Below are 22,087 nucleotides of genomic sequence, written 5' to 3' on the forward strand. Positions count from 1 at the left end.
AGGGAAATTGACTGGTGGAGTCACACCCTTTCCACCCCTAAGGAAGCCCAGCAGGAGGTGGTGAAGCCCAGCCCCTCCTGCCATCAGGCAGACGGAACAAACCATAGGGTTGGGGATGAATGGAAACAGGTGCCTGGTCAGAGAGGCAAAAACACCCCCTCTCGACCCCTTTCACCTGCCAGGGTGCCCTTAAAAAACAGGTATATGGCCCTGGACTCGGGCAGTCTGTTGGAGGACAGTCAGGAGGAGGATCTATCTACAAGATCTTCTGGTTACCCCCAGCCTACCGGACGGGTTACGACTACAGGTAAGAGAAAAAAGAGAAGGGTTGTTGTAATAGGTGACTCCCTTCTGAGAGGAACTGAGGGCCCTATATGTCGGCCAGACCCGTCCCACAGGGAAGTTTGCTGCCTTCCTGGGGCCAGGGTGAGGGATATTACCAAAAAACTTCCTAAACTTATCCAACCCTCAGACTATTACCCACTGTTGGTTGTCCAGGTTGGAAGTGATGACATTAATAAAAGGAGTACCAGAGTAATTAAAAAAGATTTCAAGGCACTGACCCGATCTCTTCAGGGGACAGGAGCACAGGTAGTAATTGCCTCAGTTCCTGTGCTAGCTGGGATGAATGAGGAGAGGTTTAGGAAAGCCCAGCTTACCAACAGGTGGCTTAGGGGATGGTGCTATCGTCAAAATTTTGGGTTTTTTGATCATGGCGCGAACTCCGTGTTGCCCAGTCTCATCAAAGCAGATGGGCTTCATTTATCTAGGGAGGGCAAAAGAACTGTAGCCCATAAGTTGGCAGGGTTAGTTAGGAGGGCTTTAAACTAGGTTTGAAGGGGGAAGGGACGGCAACTGGGCTCTCCAGAGACAGGCCTAAGAGCATAGAGCCTGAGTTGAGAATGAAATCAATGGCCCAGCTGAAGTGCATGTACACCAATGCACGCAGTATGGGAAACAAACAAGAGGAGCTGGAAGCCATAGTGCAGCAGGAAAACTATGACATAGTTGCTGTCACAGAAACGTGGTGGGATGAATCACATGACTGGAGTGCTGCTATGGGGGGCTACAAGCTCTTCAGAAAAGACAGGCAGGGAAGGAGAGGTGGAGGGGTGGCTTTATATGTTAGAGAGTCTCTTGACTCTGTTGAAGTTGAGGTCAGCAGTGACAAGGTTGAGTGCCTGTGGGCCAGAATCAGGGGCAAGGCCAACAAGGCTGACACCCTTGTGGGTGTCTGTTACAGACCACCCAACCAGGATGATGAAGGGGATGAATTATTCTACAAGCAGCTGGCAGATGTCTCAAAATCTCCAGCCCTTGTTCTTGTGGGTGACTTTAACCTGTCAGATATCTGCTGGGAGCTTCATACTGCAGAGAAGAGGCAGTCAAGGAGGTTCCTGGAGTGTATAGAGGACAATTTCCTTCATCAACTGGTAAATGAGCCTACCAGGGGGAAGGCCCTGCTAGACCTACTATTTACAAACAGAGAGGGGCTGGTAGATGATGTAGTGGTTGGAGGCCGCCTGGGGCATAGTGACCATGAAATAATAGAATTTTCAGTCCTCAGGGATGTAAGGAGAGCCACCATTAAAACCTTTACCTTGGACTTTCGGAGAGCAGATTTTGGCCTATTCAAAGAACTGATTCAGAGCATACCCTGGGAAACAACCCTTAAAGGCAAGGGGGTCCAGGAGGGATGGACATGTTTTAAGAGGGAGATTTTGAATGCACAGCAACAGGCTGTCCCAGTGTGCCGAAAGGCCAGCCGGAGGGGAAGACAGCCAGCTTGGTTAAATAGGGAGATTCTGCAAGAAATCAGGGATAAAAAGAAAGTTTACAGACTATGGAAAAAAGGGCTGGCTACTTATGAAGAATTTACAGATAGAGCTAGGTCATGCAGGAAAAAAATTAGGGAAAGAAAAGTGGAATTTGAAGTAAATTTGGCTATTTCAGTTAGGGATAACAAAAAGTCCTTTTATAAATACATTAATAACAAAAAGAGGGGCAAGGAAAACCTCCATTCTCTGTTGGACTTGGAGGGAAATATAGTTAAGGAAGATGAGGAGAAGGCTGAGGTACTTAACACCTACTTTGCCTCAGTTTTCACCAGTAAGACAGGTGGCCCTCAAGACAACTGGCCTCTGGAGCTGGTAGACAGGGAGAGGGAGCTGAATAGCCCTCCTGTATTCCAGGAGGAAATAGTGACCGACTTACTGAGCCAGCTGGATCCTAACAAGTCTATGGGACCAGATGGGATCCATCCCAGGGTGATGAAGGAGCTGGCAGAAGAGCTTGCCAAACCACTCTCCATCATCTTCCAACAGTCCTGGCTCTCTGGGGAGGTCCCAGATGATTGGAGGTTGGCGAATGTCACCCCAATCCACAAAAAGGGCTGCAAGCAGGACCCTGGCAACTACAGGCCTGTCAGCCTGACCTCTGTGCCTGGCAGGGTTATGGAGCAGTTCATCCTGAGTTCAATCACACAGCACCTTCAGGGTGGACAAGGGATTAGACCCAGCCAGCATGGGTTTAGGAGGGGCAGGTCCTGTCTGACCAACCTGATCTCTTTCTACGATCAGGTGACCCACCTGGTGGATGAGGGGAAGGCTGTGGATGTGGTCTATCTGGACTTCAGCAAGGCCTTTGATACTGTCTCCCATAATATACTCCTGAAAAAGCTGGTAGCCCATGGCTTAGACAAGTGTAGCCTCTCCTGGATTAAGAGCTGGCTGGAGGGTCGGGCCCAGAGAGTGCTGGTGAACGGAGCTGCATCCAGCTGGCGGCCAGTCACCAGTGGTGTTCCCCAGGGGTCTGTGTTGGGTCCAGTCCTGTTTAACATCTTTATTGATGATTTAGATGAGGGGATTGAGTCCATCATCAGCAAATTTGCTGATGACACCAAGTTGGGAGGGAGTGTCGACCTGCTGGAAGGCAGGAGGGCTCTGCAGAGGGATCTGGATAGACTTGAGAGATGGGCTGATTCCAATGGGATGAAGTTCAACAAGGCCAAGTGCCGGGTCCTGCACTTTGGCCACAACAACCCCCTGCAGCGCTACAGGCTGGGCACAGAGTGGCTGGAGAGAAGCCAGGCAGAAAAGGACCTTGGAGTACTAATTGACAGGAAGCTCAACATGAGTCAACAGTGTGCCCAGGTGGCCAAGAAGGCCAATGGGATCCTGTCCTGTATCAAAAATAGCGTGGCCAGCAGGACCAGGGAAGTGATCCTTCCCCTGTACTCTGCATTGGTGAGGCCACACCTTGAGTACTGTGTTCAGTTCTGGGCCCCTCAGTTCAGAAAGGATATTGAGATGCTGGAGCGGGTCCAGAGAAGAGCAACAAGGCTGGTGAAGGGACTGGAGCACAAGTCCTATGGGGAGAGGCTGAGGGAGCTGGGGTTGTTTAGCCTGGAGAAGAGGAGGCTCAGAGGTGACCTCATCACTGTCTATAACTACCTGAAGGGAAGTTATAGCCAGGTGGGGGCTGGTCTCTTCTCCCAGGCACTCAGCAATAGAACAAGGGGGCATGGGCTTAAGCTCTGCCAGGGGAAATTTAAGTTGGATATCAGAAAAAAATTTTTTACAGAGAGAGTAATCAGGCATTGGAATGGGCTGCCCGGAGAGGTGGTGGATTCACCATCCCTAGAGATCTTTAAATGCAGATTGGACGTGGCGCTGGGTGCCATGATCTAGTAAATGAGCTAGAGTTGGACCAAGGGTTGGACTCGATGATCTTGGAGGTCTTTTCCAACCCAATCGATTCTATGATTCTATGATTCTATGATTCTATGATATTAGGAGAAGCTCACTGTAGAACTGCAGAGTAGCTCAGGATGATCAAGGAAAAGGTTTTCTGGAGGACTTTTACACAAGTCTAAAATTCAAGTGACATTGACATTGTAGGGGGTATAAGACTGCATAGAGAAAGCTGATAAGTGTTTCAGCATCTTTTTCATATACACAGTGATTCTACCATATAAAACATATAATAGAGAGAAAGAAAATACGATAAGGTCCATTGAGTGGTCCCACTGTGAAACCTCTTAAACTCTTACTTTGGCCTTACTGTCTGATATATTTCAGTGACAATAGAAATAAATACGTAATTTTTAAAAGCTAAGAAAGAGTAATTTGACAATATATCAACATCTGTATTAAATAATGTGCAGTTGTGTAGCATACTCCCATCTCGAAGTGTGGTTTCTCTAGTGGTACATTTTATGTAGATCAAATAAAGCATTGGATATGCTTCCCTGTTTACAGTCACCTGTATCTCATTGTCTGTAGTAATAGCATACTGAAAACAATTTTAAGGCACAAGATAACTTTAGAAGCATTGCATGTATATAGATGTATAAATACGAAAGCTCAATGAAGAATACTGACTATACTTGTATAATTAAGTTTATATTACTGGCTACATAGCTGTATGTTAATTTTTAGCTTTTGTCTACTATCTTATGATCCATCAGAAGGAAAAATTCTCTGCTACTTCCATTAAGTAAAAACATTCTCGGTCTGTGGCTTTTTTGCTGATCTTACTACAAAAAAACCCCGCAAAACCTAGTGATAAGCTTTACTGATAGTGTAATGGAAGATGTAACAAATGGAGAAAAATTTGATATCTATTAAAACACTAGAACTATAAATAATGAGTAACTGCTGTGTAACCTCTTAAAATGTATTCTGCCAAATCATTTCATCTTCAACTCTAGAAGTAAATAAACAGAAAGGTAATCTTTATGAATTTCTATGACTATGTAAACACAGTGTTTTTTACACACTTAAATACTTACAAGTTTTAAGAGACCTTTTTTCCATTTCACTAAATCCCCCCAAAAGTTCACATTAATAAAATATTGATTTACAAACGGGATCAAGAAAAGTAAATAAAAGCTTTTTTTCCCACTTACTGAAGTGCATTAATAACTACTGCATTTTTAATTTTTATAGACTCCAATACAAGTCAAATCACACACTTTATCTGATAAAAATCAGTGGATCAGAAAAGAGTGCTTAAAAATCTGAAAATAAAGTTATCAGAGGAGAAAAAAATTTGTAAATTGGAATTCTGCTCTGTAAAAAGCAAGCATTGGAATATTCCACCCAATGCAGCACTGCTTAAAAAATGTTTTGTTCAATTCCTAGTCATACAAAGCTGCACTATCAGTAGCTTGCATAGGAAACTCAAGTATGCAATGATGGCATAATTTGGGCTCCAATTAACTGCAGGTAATCACCTCGTTGTTAGCTCCATTTTGCACTCTAAGCAAATTTATTTTCCTTTGCACAGCTTTTGCCACAAAACTCAGTTGAGCAGGAATTTCATCAGTGGAAAATACAATAGTTAATAAGGATGAATGCCAAAAGGATTGAAGTACAAAATTGGAAAGTTCTGAGTGGAAACAAGGAAACTCACGAAGCAATAAAAATAATTTTCTAATATACTGAGGTAATAACCTAGAGCTTACGAACATTTAATGTTAGAATTGAGGCAATCCTTACTATATAATCTCACCTAGCACTTACATGAAAGAATCCACTGTCACATATTGTTGGTTCCAATATTGTCTTCTTTTCCTTTCTAACTAAGGCACTTGCTGAGGGTTAGGCTGGTTGCGATGCATGTGTATATACACAGATGATACCTGAAATCCATCCAAGGAATTTATACAGCTGCCAAGGTGCCCTAAGTATATACAGAAATAGAGAGAAAAATGGAGAAACCAGTTTGGGCTTGTTGACAATTCTTTCTCTCTGAACATGGAGATAATCACCATGGTTTTGGCTTTCCTGTGACTGTTCAGAGGATAAGTTAAGGCATGGTTTAGTTCAGCACTGTTAGGAAGCCATGTGATAATTTGTTATTATGTCTGTCAATATAAAAACACACATACTGCAAATAAAATATCATGGTCAATTTTCTCATTCTCAGGGAAACAATTTTTGGTGGGTTGAACCTGCCTGGATTTCAAGTGCCACCAAAGCCATTTTATCACTCCCCTCTGCAACTGGAGAGGGGAGTGAAAATATAACAAAAGATTCATGAGTTGATATAAGGGTGGGGAGAGATCACTCATAATTAGTCTCACAGGCAAAACCGACTTGACTTGGGGAAATTAATTGAATTTACTACCAATGAAACTCAGAACAGGATAATGAGAAATAAAATCTTAAAACCACCTTCCCCCCCTTCTGCCTCCTTCTTGGGCTCCATCTCCTCCCTCTCAAGTGACACAAGGACATGGGGAATGGGGGTTACAGTCAGTTCATCACAGGGTGTTTCTGACACTGCTCAGGGAAAGGAGTCTTTCCTCTGCTCCAGTGTGAGATCCCTACCATGCTGTTGAGATAGTTCTCGAAAAATTTCTCCAGTGTGGGTCCTTTCCATGGGCTACAGTTCTTTGCAAGCTGTTCCAACCTGGGTCCCTTCCCATTGGTTGCAGTCCTTCAGGCACAGGCTACTCCAATGTGCATCCCCCATGGGTCCACAAGTCCTACCAGGAAAACCTCTGGCGTGTCTCCTTTCTCCACAGGTCAGCAGGAGCCTGCTCCAGCACAGGCCTACCACATCATAGCAGCTTTCGAGTATCCACCTGCTCTGGCATGGGTCTCCTCCATGGGCTGCAGCTGCATTTCTGCACTACTGTGGTCTTTTAAGGGCTGCAGGGAGACAGCTGCACCAGGGGCTGCAAGGGAACCTCATCTGTGGCACCTGGAGTGCCTCCTCCCCATCCTTCTGCATCCATCTTGTGTCTGCAGAGTTTTTCCTCAAAAATATTTTCATTCCTCTCTTGTCTGAGTGAAATTACATCCATGAAACACATTTTTTTTCATTCTTAAATATGCTATCACAGAGGTGTTACTACCTTCTCTGATTGGCTCAGTCTTGGCCAGCTGTGGGTCCATGCTGGATCCAGCTGGCATTGGCTCTGTCTGACATGTGCAAGGCTTGTAGCAGCTTCTCACAAAAGACAATGCAGTAGCCCCCTCCCCGTTGCCAAAACCTGGTCATGTAAACCCAATACACAATTAATTTAAATTCAAACCTTTTTCACCTCCATCGTTTTAAATCAAACAAACAAACCTTCAACCTCCTGCTACTTTCTGCATTTTAAAGCCTAGCCTGATGACTGAGAGTGTACAGTGTTTGCATGGCAAGGTTTTGGAAACAGGTGGGTGGGTCTACAGAAGTGGTTTCTGCTAAAAGCTGCCAGAAGCTTTACCCATGTTCAGCAAATCCAATGCCAGCCAGCTGCAAGATGGACCCAGCCCTGGCCAAGGCTGAGCACACAAGTGATGGTGGCAGCACCTGTGATGAACTTACCACAAGAGTCATTTTCCATCCCCTGCATTGCAGGAAAGGGTGGAGATAGAGAAAGTGAGGAATCACAGAATCAGTTAGGTTGGAAAAGATCTCTGAGATCATTGAGCTCAATCTTTCACCGAGCTCCACCTTTTCCACTAGACAATGGCACTGGATGCCACATCCAGTCTGTCCTTAAACACCTCTAGGGATGGTGACTCCACCACCTCACTGGGCAGCACATTGCAATATCTAATCCCAATGTCTGTGAAGAATTTCTTCCTAACGTCCAACCTAAACCACCGCTGCTGCAGCTTAATACTATGCCCTCTTGTCCTGTCTCTAGTTATCATGGAGTGAAGGTGAGCCTGGGAAGAAGTGAGGGATAGGGGGAAGGTATTTTAAAATTTAGTTTTATTTCTCATTACCCTAATCTGATTTGATTGGCAATAAATTATACTAATATCCCCAAATTGAGTCTGGTTTGCTTGTGATGGTAATTACTCAGTGTCCTCTCTCTGTCCTTATCAAATTGTACAGACTTTTAATTATATTTTCTCTCCCCTGTCCAGCTGAGGAGGGGAGTTATAGAGTGGCTTTGCTGGGCATCCCACCCAGGGTCAACCCACCACAGAGATTTATTCCTGAAGTAACTCCGGTGTTGACATCCATACTGTAAGTCTTCCATGAGTCACATTAACTTGACATACCTTAAAAGGTATTTCAAAGTTCATATATCTTACACTCCAGTACATATTTAAAATGATAAATATTTCTGTTCAGTGAAAATATGATTTCTGTATTTTAGCTTAAAGGTATGTGTATCTTTTTCCTAAAGGACATAGAAGAATCTGTGTGGGAATAGCACATAGTTACTGCTTCCCACTTAGACATGTATCCTCGTAGCTGATTAGAGTAATAGCAAACATGAAAAGATCCTTTCAAGCATTAAGAAAAATCCTCTATGTTTGTATGTGTGTTTAAAATTAAAATGCATGGAGCTTTCCAGATCAGTCAACACTGCAAAATCTGGCAAGAAAAGTTCAAAAGTTCTTAATTTAGCAGAATTTGCTGCTTTGGGGAAATCCCTTAGCCACCTAGCAACAGCACAAAGGGTATAATTCTTGGAGACTTAAATTCACACTGACTGAATAAGAGGGAAAATTGCAAACATGCAAGATAGCTTGAGGACATTGTGTCACCAGTGTGTCTAGTGGGTCAGACTGAGTAGGCCACATACCAGAATGTGGTTAGTATGGAATGCAAGATGTATGTCTTTTCTACACAACTTACACAATAACACAGATTCTCAAATACAGACCTCCATCATCATCATCATCTTTCCTGCCATCAGCAGAGACTTATCTGCATCACAGGATTTCTCACTGTAGCATAATTCAAAACTCCTGTCAACACACTTCATGATATATATGTTTTCCAAGAGTGTCCTTTATAACTTTTATGATACACTTTTATTGTATTAGGTGTAACCAACCAGGAGCCTGAGGTGCCTCCTACAGAGAGGGCTTTAGAGGTGAGCTAATTGTCATTCAATTAAGTTTTGATGTGCAAAAATACAGGTATAATATTGGGGGATGAGAATATAGTTTTTTACACCAAGTGCTGTCTCTTGCTTTCTTTTAAATCCAAGAAGACTGAATCTATAAGAAGACTGTTACTTAGCTTAAGTAAGACAATGTGAACCCAGACTGTGTAAATTAATATTTGATTTAATATAATCCAAAAAATGTAGAGTAATTTATGTGCCTATAAATAGATATGCCCAAAGATGTTTTTAAATTTCTGTGGACAAAAGACAGCCACATGAATGTGAAGAAAGAATGGCTGTAGCACAAGCATCTTTGCAATGCTTGTGTTCATACTTCCTCAATTGTTCTCTCTTTTGAAAAGATTTTACAGCTATTCTTTTCTGTTTAGAACAAAACAGAATTATACAAAAATAAAATTCTGGTTTAAAGCTTTCTATGTATGTGTCCTACTCTTGAGCATCTGGTATAAGTAGGAGTAAGTCTTCAGGGAACCCTCTATATTTTGGCAAACATCCAACATCCAACATTAATTAACATTCTCCCATCTAAAAATCTCTCATATTTTCACTCAACAAGAATATTCTACAAATACACTTCCCAGATCCTAAGCTTTCCTTATTCTAGACAAACCCATCTCCTGAATTTTAAATGTAATAACGCTTATAGTTTTACATAAGTCATCCTGAGGTAAAGGTGCATTGCACTTCGGAATAGTAAAAATCCAGCTGTGGTTTTCTACACCTTGAAGTTACGTCATTTCACTTTGAATCTTTTTAAAGAGTGAAATGAAAATCAAAGGAGAAATATAGGATATTTATCATGGAAGTTGAATGCTTTCAGCATCTTCAGCATTGTTAATCCAACAAAGGAGATTTTTTTTGCTTCATCATTTTCATATCTCCAAGTAATTTTCACTGTATCTCCTAAATTATACTGTTCTCAGTAAGATTATAGTATTGTCATAATAAAACATCAATTATTTTCTTCAGACACAAAATATAATTCTCCCTCTGATCTTGAGAGTTGCAATTATGTTGATAAAGTTCTAAAACTAACTTTTGTAATGAAATATGCGGTTACTTTTAATTCCAAAGCTGTGCTAGCACCTCTCAAGTCCAAAATTTTGCAAGAAAAATTTGCATGAACTGTTAATCAAGCTCTTCAATTTTGGAATTATCCCAGAAATTCCTTACGGATTTTCTATACAGATCAAACCCCTCCCACTCAGCAAATGTATCATTAAGAGACAATTTGAAACTACCCAGTTAACAGTTTGCTTTCCAGATTGACCAGTGGGCTGTATCTAAAGAAGCTCTTCCATTATGAGTGTTCTTCAGATTCTAGCCATGGGTCATTCAAGAGAGATTTTTTCCATTTGTCACAGTAATATTTTACCTCAGGAAAACAGAGAAACACTATAAGCTATCCAACTTGCTTCCAATTTTAAAGATATCCTGAGCTTTGGTTTTCTGTACAAAAGGAGACCAAAACCCAAGAGTTAAATGAGAAAGTCTGATTTACATTTGAATCAGGTGCTAGAGAATTCTAAAAGACATGATAGGTTACATTTGTTGTACAACTAAGCTTTCGCTCTGCTCAGTCATATTTGGTTAATTGACTATATCATCTGGCTATCAATTACAGTCAAACTTTAACATTTACATAGAGACAACCTTATTTTAGTTTTATTATTAAAAACATGAAAAAGACAGATTCCCTCAGCAGTCTTTATGTTCAGCAATCAACTGATTCAGACCCCTCCCAAGAGAACTTCACAGGGTATCGCTGCCTCATTGGAGAAGGTGACAAACTGCACTAGGTATTCAATTAGGTTTGACCAAGATAAATGTCACTTGGGTTTTTTCATCATTTCTAGGAGTTGCAAACTGCATGAAGCAGCTGGCTTCAATGTGATACAGGATTATACTATTATCTTCAAAGAGGAAGAAAAAGAGCAAAACTTGAAGTAAACTGCTTCAAAACACAAAAAGATAGTCATTGTATCCATTTGTAAAAAGAAAAAGAAGATAATTTGCTCAATGGCAAGGTTCTCACTAGGCAAAACTGATTTGACCAAATTTATTTACTTTGAAGTCATTTGGAACAACTGGGGAAAATCTAAAAGGAAAAAATCCAACTTACTGGTCGGATTGGACATATTCCTTTTATATAGAGGAACAGTATTACCTGAGTTCTGATATATGAAAGATTCAGTGGATTTCAGAATTTTTTCCCCCTTTTTTTTTTTTATATGAAATGATCACTGAACACCCTGTGAGTAGGCAGTCAGCATTAAAAGGAAAAGCTCTTTCATTCCAACTATTGCAAAATAGACCAAATGTTAAGATTTATGAATCTAAGTTTCTGTCGCATTGCACCATAATCCCTATGGGATTTCTCTTTGGAAAAGGCTATGAATTCAGAAACGTGAAAATCCAAAATGCAACAGTACTGTTGCATCAAGCACCTTGATTTCATGAAACCTTTCTGAATAAGAAAAGATAAAACGTAAACAAAAAATTATATGAAATAGAAACTTTAGGAAAGAGTTTCTGCAAGCAAATGTTTAAAATGCATTTCCATCAATTTACTGTATTTCCTTTCAGGGCAAATTATGTCTAATTTATTCTGGAGAACACACATGTTTACTTGTCCTCCCATACTCAATTTTACCCAACTCAGGCCACCCGAATTTGTTATTTTATTTGCCTCAGCATCACTTTTCAGATGACGCTTGGGTAACAGAAAGACATTGAAAAAACCTTTTCTATGGTAGCTGTGTATGTTTGTAAACATGTCTTTGTTTTCCAGAATCTTAGCATAACATTTTTTCCAATGTCTTGTCTTTCGGACTACTTATCATGGCTTTTGTTTGTATTCATGGCTACACCCTTGTTTCATTTCTCTTCTATGTACAATTGATCTTCATGACTATAACTTTCTTGGGTACAGATATAGGCTTGATACAGCTTTATCAATTTACCTATTTCAACTTGTTCATTTAATCTAAAATAAAATTATTAGGAAAGAAGTGAAATCAGTACCAATTTATTTGCTCTGTTTCTTTGAATTTGCTTTGTTTGAACAGTTAATAGTCTGCTGTGATTCAGCAGGTACTGTGTCAGCAATCCTCCCTCTAACTAAAGTGGGAATTTCTGAGAGCAGCAGGACAAACAGCTGAAATGGAAACTGCCATCTTCTCCCATTATAACTTGCTGTACTTGTGAAATGGTTGTTTCTGTACTGTCAGTCTCGCAACTTTGCATTTCTGTCAAATCTTAGTCCAGAGGTTTCCAAGCATTTTATTTTCTAAGTTTGGAATATTATTATCACTCCTGTGTGATATTAGAACAATCTCACCTCCACTTTTAGTTTTTAAAGATATCTACCACCATCAGTCCACAAAAATCCAGTAAAACAGTACAGGTAAGAGTACATCCAAAGTCAAACATATTCAGAAAGAAACAAAACAACTACAGTTCTCATTGAAAGATATTGTCCAGTGAGGATGCAGAATGTCCTTTGCCACATATGATACTCAAATGGAAAAGATATCAGTCTACTGAGGCATTATTTAAAGCTGCATACTACTTTCCATGGCTCCTCCTCCAAAATTTATTTTTCTTACCAGAAGTTAGTATTTTGAAGACAAAATCAGATTCTGAAAAAATGTGTCAACTACCAAAAAAGTACTTTTGGTTGTTTGTTTGGGTTTTTTAATTTGTGGGATATTGTTTACTATTGTACCACTGAGGATAAAAATTTGCAATTTCAAATAGATAATTTTGTTATAATAATGAGCTCATTTTAAAAATGAGAAGGAAAAAAGTGAAAGATAGAGAATCAATTAACATGTAGCTTTTTAAAGAAGAATGAGCAAAAATTCCCTTCCTTTGAATGAATTACTACCTTTTAAAGTCAATTATTTTTCTTAAACATAAAAGGGAAAGTAATCTTCACTTTTATCAAATAAAGGAAACAAACTAAATAAGTTTCTATATTTTGGGCCAAATCAGCATCTAGATACACAACTACAAATATAACCATAATTCATTATCTATGTATAATGAGTCCTCACAGTTCTAATCTCCACAGCTCAGTGAGCTAGATTGTCTGTATTCAATGAATTTAAAAACTCTTTAAGATGTATTTCTAATTTTCAATATGATTGTTTAATTACAGGCCACTGAAGGTAATCACTGGGTTCTTTTCTGCCAAAGGATGGAACCATCACATGGTTCAGACATTAATACAATCACTCATTATACTCTTTAGTACTAGCCAGTGTAAGTGCTCTGAAATTTGGTGTATTACACTGAAAATATTTGTATAAAAGAAAAGAAAATCAAGCATTGTATTATTTCTTTTCCAACATAAACTATTCTATTCTTAGTTTAGTAAGGCCTGCAGCAATAGGACATGGGGTGATGATGTTAAAGAGATACTTTGTACAATGAACAGAGGGAAACGTTGGAACAGGTTGCCCAGAGACATGGCCTTAAGATGAGGTTCTGAGCAACATGATCTAGTTGAAGATGACCCTGCTCATTGCAGCAGGGTTGGGCTAGATGAACTTTACAGGTCCCTTACAACCCAAACCATTTGCTAATTTGACAATGATTTGATATTTATTATATGTGAGGTTTAGCACATTTTAATGTGCATGTTTTATATTATTCTTGTACAGTTGGATGAGAATGAAAGTTATGCATTAACAGTCTGGTAAAATATTTTCATTTCTCAGTGTTTTTGTTTTTTGGTTTGTTTTTTTTTTTTTTCAACACTAGTACCATCTTTGAAGCCTCACCATTCCACTTCAGCATGTTACAAACATATTTTTTCCACTTGACTTGTTCTTATCTATATTCCTCTCCTATGTCTCTTTAAAACAAACACCAAAAACCACTGGACAAACAGTTGGGGGAATCATACATATAATCAAAGGAATAATTTTGAAATTAGAGGATTGAAATTGCAAAAATTCTAGTAATTATTGCCCAATTTATCATGATTTGTGTGTGCAATCACAATAGCTGATTGCCAGCACCAGACACTTGGCCACACACTGACTACAGAAGGGACCTCAATCAGGACAAGTAGGAGTCACATTTTGTGAAATGAGAGTGGCCATAAAATTTCAGATTAAAGCTCCATCTAATCTGGCAGACAAAGAAAATACCCATGAAATAGTAAGAACAACATAAATGTGTTTGATTTACACCTTCTGATCAAATAGGAGAAGCAAATGCAAGAGGCTTTCAAACCTAACTGAAAAATTCAAATACCAACAAGGACCAGGACAGCCATCAAGCTGTTTTATTCAAGTAGGAAGCTAATCACCATCCACAAAGCATCTCTGCTCTGCAGTTATTCACAAACCCTCACAGAGAATATCCACCAGTATACAGATAGTCACATTCTCAAATAGTATGACCTCTCACTGATATTAGTGCAATCATTCTGCACCAGCTAAGAGAAGCTCTTCTAAGTAGCATGAACAGAAATTACCTCAACGTGATATAGCAGCTCTGTTAGCCACCCCTATATACTCTGAAACTTTATCTAGATATATCCACTGCTCTCTTTTCCACCTGGCCTACAGGTATCTCTTCAGAGGAATATCTGAGCTCACTTTCTGCCTGCTGCTGATCCCTCTAACTTACACACTACTGAAAGAAAGCCCTGGGTATTCACATTATGTATTTAAGCTACACTAGTGCACACATGTGGAAATACACAGCATCAAAGGAACTTGGGAAGTACTAACTATAAAACCTACTATTCCCTCTCTTCAAATAGTTGTTCCTTTTGCTTAAGCAGGTACTGTGAATTTACTGTTACCAGGCTTGTATATGAAACTATTGGGAGGAGTCTATACAGTTCAACCACAACCTATACTTCAACCACAACCTATACTTCAACCACATTGTATTAAAAAGACAGAAAAACTCATCCTATATTACCAGTAAAAATGTTTTCCAGAGACTGTATTCTTTTCTATCAATGTACCTCAAGATAATTTAAGCTGATCAGCAATTCCAGTTTTTATGAGAAAGTGATGGAACCTTGAATCAAATGAAGCTTTGAGACCTGGTCATTCTAATTTGTTTTATGGAAGCCAGAGCACAATCATCTAAAGTGGGAGAAGACTGAAATCCACGGTGCAAGATAAAATAGTAAGAAAAGGATATATTAACAAATTTTCCCTTTTTCCACTGTGTCACTGAACAGTATTAGTCAAACCCAGTGACTCTCAGGATCACTGTAAGGCCCACACAATTACCTCTGGCTATCTAAGACGGTTCTCCTTCTCTGTCACTTCTGAGGCATGGCAGTATCCGTACCTTGCTTTTTTCTAGCTGTCCAACAGGCTTCCTACATTCTTACCCACTCTCCTTTTTCTTGTGACCTATCCTGCAGTCTAGAAGAACAGTTGCTCTCAGGGAAGGAAGGTATCTCGACCTAAACCTGTAATCTCCTTTTCAGGAAATTTAAGGAAAGAAAGGAGAACAAAAAGGGAAAATAGTAGTGTATTTTTCATTATTTTTCATGTTAATTTCTAAGAGTTTTTGTTTGTTTGTTTGGTTTGTTGTTCTTTTATTTTCCCCTAGAAAATGAAAACTGGTATACTTCTACAATTTAGGTACATTTTTAATCTTTTCTTTCTTGTTATAGTATTGACATGCGAGATAACAAACAAACAGGTAATTTATCTCAGAAAAGGCTGACTCTCCTGTTATGAGTAATTCCTTCAAAATATTATAAAGTCTTGAATGGTATTGATATTAGACTGTTGGTCTGGCTATCTGTTTTCTTCTCCATTTACAGTTCTCCAGCCTCTTCCCTTGCTAGCACAGTTTTCAGGAAGACTTTCACTATTGCAAGGTGTACTGCTTTCTAGGTATCCCTAAACAGAGATGACTTATTTCCCCAACACAAGCACGTGCAGCTCCTTGAGTTGTTAGCCCATCAGTCAGGTCATTGTCAGTTCTGTGCTGTTTGATGGCCTATGCACTGCATCAGAATTAAATATCATGTTTCTAACTGAATGCGGAGAGAAAGTACCCCATTTACCAGTTAAATTTACTATTTTTATTCCAACTGTCTTTTATTTCTGTGTATAAAACATAAGTTCAAATCTTATAATGCTCATGTATACTTAAAATCTTTATTACTCCCTCAGTGCTTTGTCCCTACAAGCAATTTTGGTTTTGATCAATGATTTAATCTACAAATTGTAAACTCCCTATTTCAAATCCCTTTATTTTCTGCAGATTTTCATTCTATTTCATCTGTGCTGTTTTTCTATGTTTTTTTGTCCCCTTTCTCTTTTTATGTGTTCCAAGAAATTTTGGAACAGCCACCTGAATGAAATTCCAAGCTTCTTGCAGTGATCATTCTCTGTTCCATAATAAAGGAGGTTCTTTGGGAAATCTGCAGGTAATTAACAGTGTTTTCTGAAAGCCAAATCAAAGTACTCTATATGAAAATGTCTATATTTTTTGAGTATGTTATTTATTACATTTGTTCAAGGCGTAAGGAATGGACATATTTTGAAAGACAAAGCAGGCTTTTAATCTGCATTTCCTAGCACCTAGGAGACAAACCTTGATGGCTAATCTTGACTACAATAGATACTTTGATAAAACAGTGACTTCTTTATTAATTTGGCAAACTCTTTGGCAAGATCCACTGAAGCATGTGAGGGACAAAAGCATGGTAATGCATACCATTGCATTTTTGCACTTGAAAAAGTCTCCTGTAATTTCCCAATGGGAGAGTGACACATTGTGTAAATGGAGCCCTTCAGAAAGCCTGAGACACTTTCTAATGACTTGTACATTCTGCATCAGAATTGCATACATTATTTCTTTTTCAGCATAGTGAAAGAAAAAGAAATATGCAAACATATGTTTAACCCTTTTTTTGGAATAAGTGGAAAAACATTATTTTCTTTTTCCATGCCAAAAAGATAAAGATTATATGGCCTGCTGTACAATGTTCTCTGAGGTACAAAACACCTGCTGCATATGTGTTGTTAAATGCTGATGAGAAACATGAGACACAGAACAAGGTGTCAGGCCAAAAGGTTGTCTCATGTAATAACATATGAAAGTTACAGAAAATTGTATCTGATCAATAGTATTCATCTCAAAATATGGTTTAATTCACTAAATGTAAATAAAAATAGTGTAGATACACAGACAGTTTAAAAAATACATTTGTATTGAATGCTGGGGAACAAACCAGCTCTTTCAACAGCACACTGATCCAACTCCAAGCACTAGTCAATGGCCAAGGAAACTTACTGGCATAATGGAATGTCATCTTTGATGATGCATCTTCCTCCATTTTTGCAGTATTCTTCAGGACAAACTGCAAACATACAAGGGAAAATTATAATTTCCCTCTCTTTGTTATTATGTTTGTCATTGTCTGATTTTCAAAATGGCAGAATATTCACACTTGTCATTTTGATGCTTAACTCTTTCAAAACTGCTTATTTTAGACCTGTCTTGCTGATACAAATGTAAAGTCATAAATGCATTATAAGCAATTGAGCGTTCTTGAGCTTGTAGAAATCCTGATGCTTCACTTGAATAGGCTCCAAATTTTTCCCAAGTCAGACTTTCATCTGTCTTCAGAAATGGACCTTTGTCCACTTACTCAATTTTCAAATAGGAATATATAAAATAAGACCCAAAAGAACTGAACTAATATTTAATTAGTACCTAAGTCTACCTTGTCAATAATAGCTTTTTATATAGGGATAGTGAACAGACACTTCTGCGTGAACAACCCTTTTATTAAAGATGTTCAGAATTTAACACTTAGAATCACATCTTTATAGGAACTAGAGAAACCAGGCTTTAAGAGAGTAAAAGTGTTTCAGTAGTCATTGGTATCCTATGAAAATCCTGATATTCCTTAACTTAGATTTCCTCATAAACACATGTAGTTTTACTGAAGCTTAGTTTTACATTGTTTTAGCAAGAAAAACTCAAAATCAAAATGGAATCCCCTCGATCTGCAAATTAGACCAAAAGAGTTTTGGATATATGCCAATTATTTATTGAGACATATAACAGTGTTACTCAGTATGAACAACTCCAGTTTTAGGAATAAGTTTTCAAAATTAAATTATTTACTTAAAAGATCTGTTTTCTGATAAAATAGTGGAAGATTTGTAAATTATTCTCATGCAAATCTATTAGCTTATGTTCTCTATTCTTCTATACTGAAGTAATTTCTGAATATGTTCCTTTTAATTTAAAACAGTTTTATAAAACAAGTTTACCAAGTATGAATTCTTTCTGCATTGTAAAATTGGGAATTTTTTAAAATATGATTCTTTTCTCTCACATGAGGAACCTGGTCTAGTGGAAGTTGTCCCTGCCCAAGTCAGGGGGTTTGGAACTCAATGATCTGTAAGGTCACTTCCAATCCAAACCAGTCTATGATTCTATGATATACAGTGAACACAATACTTGTGGGCAGGTTTTACTCCCAAAGAAACTAGTGGATGCCTCCTGTCAATAAGTGCTTGGAAAACTTAGTTTGTGAGTAAATATTTAACATATTATAATGAATTATATTATTGCAATAAATTATACTATTTGAAGTTTATCACATAACTCATAAAAATCATAAAAACAGAGAGTTAAATTCTCAGCTAATGCATCTTTAGCAAACTCTGGGCAGTACTGTTAACATAGAACTAGCCCGGAGTTTGGAACTGTCTTGGGGAAGAGCTGCAGGAACTTTGTGTCATTGAGCAGGATGCTTTGAATTTAAATTTCATTTGTTATATCATTACCTATGTTTCTGTTAAATTTTGTTTAAAAAAATCTGATGCAGATTGAGTGTATATTATTGTCCAGTACTTATCTTTCTCCACCATTTAACTATTGCAAACCAAACCTGAATATTGTGGCAAAACCAAATGCTATTTGGTTTGTTTTCCAACCTGGATTTGCAGTACACTTGAAAAAAAAACCCACACAATCCTATTAACTCAAAATTGTGGGTTAACTTAAGTGGCTAAAACCAAGGGAGTGCCTAGTAGTACACCAGAAAGGCTAACTGTTTTTTTAACAATGTGTTTATACCTTAAGAAACACTCCTTGTGAAGATGTTAAATAAGTATATTATTTTCCATCTTTTTCTCACTCAACGGTATCAGACCTTCAACGGAAAAACTCATGCCTGAAGTAGTTTGATAAAGTTTTAGAAAAGGAAACTCAGTCAAGGTTGAGGACTGCCTAAAGATTCAGTAGAAAACGACCATACTTTCTTTGTTTCAAATGATATTTTTATGCAAAATTAAGTACCTGAGCAGCTGGACTCATCAAGGCTGAAATCAATGCAATCTGCAATTCCATCACAACGCTGGGAGACTGCTATACATTGATTAGTTGATGCACATAACAAAGAGCCGTTGAAACAATCCTGAATGGCTGAAACAAAAAGTATCAGGATGGTTATTATCAGCTGTATTCTTTTTCTCACTGTCAAAAAACAACAGAAAAAATTGATTCATACTGAGGCTATAAAATTGTGACCTCTACAAGCTTTCATCTTCAAAGGCATATAACTTTACTTCTGAGTTGCTAAATAAGTACACAAATACAAAGCACAGATGGTACAGAAACTGAATTTTCCCATGTAATATTTGTGAAGATGAAGGTATGTTAACTTAAAATGTTGAGAGTGTACTCTGGAAAATGCCAAAAAAACCCATAACAAGATGTCACAAAACATAATCAACTTTCCTTCATAAACTAATTTTAATATGAAGGAACTAACTTTTTAACACGTTATTTTAACACATTACAGAGGGAACAGTCTTAGTCATGGATCTGACTTGCAATTCAGGACAATGACACTACATTAGTGGTGCTGAGGTGGGGAATGTTAGTAGCAGACTGGAAAGCACTGGAAACAGTGAAGACATGCAAGTGAAATTATCACATTTCTGTACATATTTTATTTTCCAGGTCCAAATTAAATCTGTGGAAAGAATAAAGGTATCATAGTCTGTTTAAAAGCAGACAATTTTTAATATTTCCTAGGTATTTAAAACTTACAAGGACTACAATAGATATATTTTGGTGCACTACGGAAAACTGAGAAATCACTTTTTATTCATTGGTATTAGCACTCAGTCAGATGGTGTTGGGATCTGTGGCAAGTAAGGTATACATCCCATTGGTGCTAATATCTTTGTTTTACATTCTCGTTATTGTGAGCAGGCAAATTAAAAAAGAAATTAGATTAAATAAGTGAGACAGTGTACCCTTCACTATAATTGCGATCAAAAAGAGGGCAGGCCAAGTAAAACATCTATAACTGGAAAAGAGATGCAGGATTTTCTTGTTAAATGCCACAAATAATAAAATCCATCACATTAGTAGGTATAAAACAGTATTAGCATAATACTGTACAACCTAACTGCTGGGTGAACTCTACAGGAAATTCTGTCTGCATAAATCTCTTAAGTATGGAGAAAAGCATTTCTGTGGCAGAAACTGTGGCTTTAGCAGAGATCTGACTAATGCTTCTTGTTTGTTTGCTTTTCTTTGTCCTAGCTTTCTTTTGAGCTTTATGTTTGATCTCTGCAAGATGCATTTTGACAACTAGTCTTTATCCCAGATGAAAACTTTCCCTGCTGAATTCCTGAATTCAGAACACAGAATATTTTTGACCGTCTACTGTGAAACTTAAATGAATCAAATTGCTATAGGACACAAAGTGGAAAGTGTCTGTAAGTACAAACTGAAATTTTCTGAAATCACCAGCTAGGTTTGATCTGCACCAAGGAAAAAACAATTCAATGTAAAATCTAAAAAAATTTTAAAAACCAGTCTAAATCTGTTCTACTATTACAGTACACATAGCCTAGAGTTACTAGCACAACAATCAATTTTACAGATTATGCATAAATTTAAAAAAAATAAAATTTTTTAATGTATTTACTTTTTCTCTCTGACCTTTCACTGCTGACAAACTTCTTCGGCTTTTCATGTTTAAAGTAGGAAGCTAGAGATTAAATGCTGCACTCTCATGGCATACAGAGTTTGATCTGAGCACCAGCTGTGACTGTAATGAGCTTTTCACTGATTGCATTCCTAACTAACACTAGTTCTTTTTACTTTGCCTGCGACCAGTATCTTCTTCAGAGAAGAAATATGAATTGCTGCTTCTGTATTTATATCTTGTACTGTCAATACTTACATGTTTCTGTACTATAAACTGAATTTTGGAGTAACAATGTAGTTACAGACTTGACCAAGTTTTCACCCCACTGAGAACTCCAAAGGTGTGCAACATCTGTAGAGAATTCTTGTTCTTTTAATAGACCAGGATTTAATTTCCACTCAATCCCTGGGCATTGTTTAGAAGTCAAAGCAATGAAATAAATTAAACAGAAAAAACCCAAACCCAAACCCCAACCAAACCCAAACCAAAAAAATTCAATGAAAAAATTCCAACAACAACAACCAAACCAAAAATAAACCAAATAAAAAATAACCCAAACATTTCAATTCTTTGGGAAATACTGATAATTATGGAAATCTTGTGTCTTTCAGATTTTGAGATTCTACCTGAGCTGCTGAGGTGTGGAGTTGGGATGTGCATGTAAGTAAGACACAGCATGGAGGTCTCAAATAGAGGACAGAGTAAAGAGGAAACAAGGTCAAATGAAGTTAATGATGAGAGGTTTATGTGAAGGAAAGAACATGTAAAATTTCCACATGCCTTCTGGGAATGTAGAATTTAAGAGAAGAGCTATCACCAAAATCATGTCTTTTGCCAACAAAACCAGAGAGCTCACTTCTAAACAAAAGACATACACAGTTTGCCAAATCCATGCCAGTTTGGTATAGTACTTTGTTAAAATAAAGGGTATGTGCAGTGGTCTGCATTAATTTTCAGTTGTTTTGATACAAAATATTTAAGAACTCAAATTTCTAATCCACTGGAAACTGATAATTTACCTTTTTTTTTCCTTTGGTTCTGAAAAGGATGAAAAATAATGTTTAAAAAATTTTTACAGCATGAGAAGTTTATGAAGAAATTTTTTTATATGTAAAAATCCTCCCCCTCCGCCCCCTCCCTCCCTCCCCCCCAGTTAATTGTTTTGAAATTCCTGGAATGAAACATTTGGCCAATAATGAAATATTTTGAAATGGGCAGACACTCACTTCTGTGTATCTGAAACTACACAGTATCTC

The 22,087-nt window shown here is 38.0% G+C and overlaps 1 protein-coding gene across 1 annotated transcript in view; it reads right to left on the reverse strand.

The window, feature by feature from the left end:
• Positions 1-22,087, reverse strand: part of MALRD1 (MAM and LDL receptor class A domain containing 1) — a 246,509-nt gene that overhangs the window by 34,320 nt on the left and 190,102 nt on the right. The window contains exons 36-37 of the mRNA XM_071561243.1: positions 19,184-19,309; positions 17,162-17,228 (exon numbers count right to left, since the gene is read on the reverse strand). Of these exons, the coding sequence (XP_071417344.1) occupies positions 17,162-17,228; positions 19,184-19,309 (193 nt within the window). The remainder of the gene's footprint in view (positions 1-17,161; positions 17,229-19,183; positions 19,310-22,087) is intronic.

Source organism: Pithys albifrons, chromosome 7 (genome assembly GCF_047495875.1).
Source record: "Pithys albifrons albifrons isolate INPA30051 chromosome 7, PitAlb_v1, whole genome shotgun sequence".
Classification (NCBI taxonomy): domain Eukaryota; kingdom Metazoa; phylum Chordata; class Aves; order Passeriformes; family Thamnophilidae; genus Pithys; species Pithys albifrons.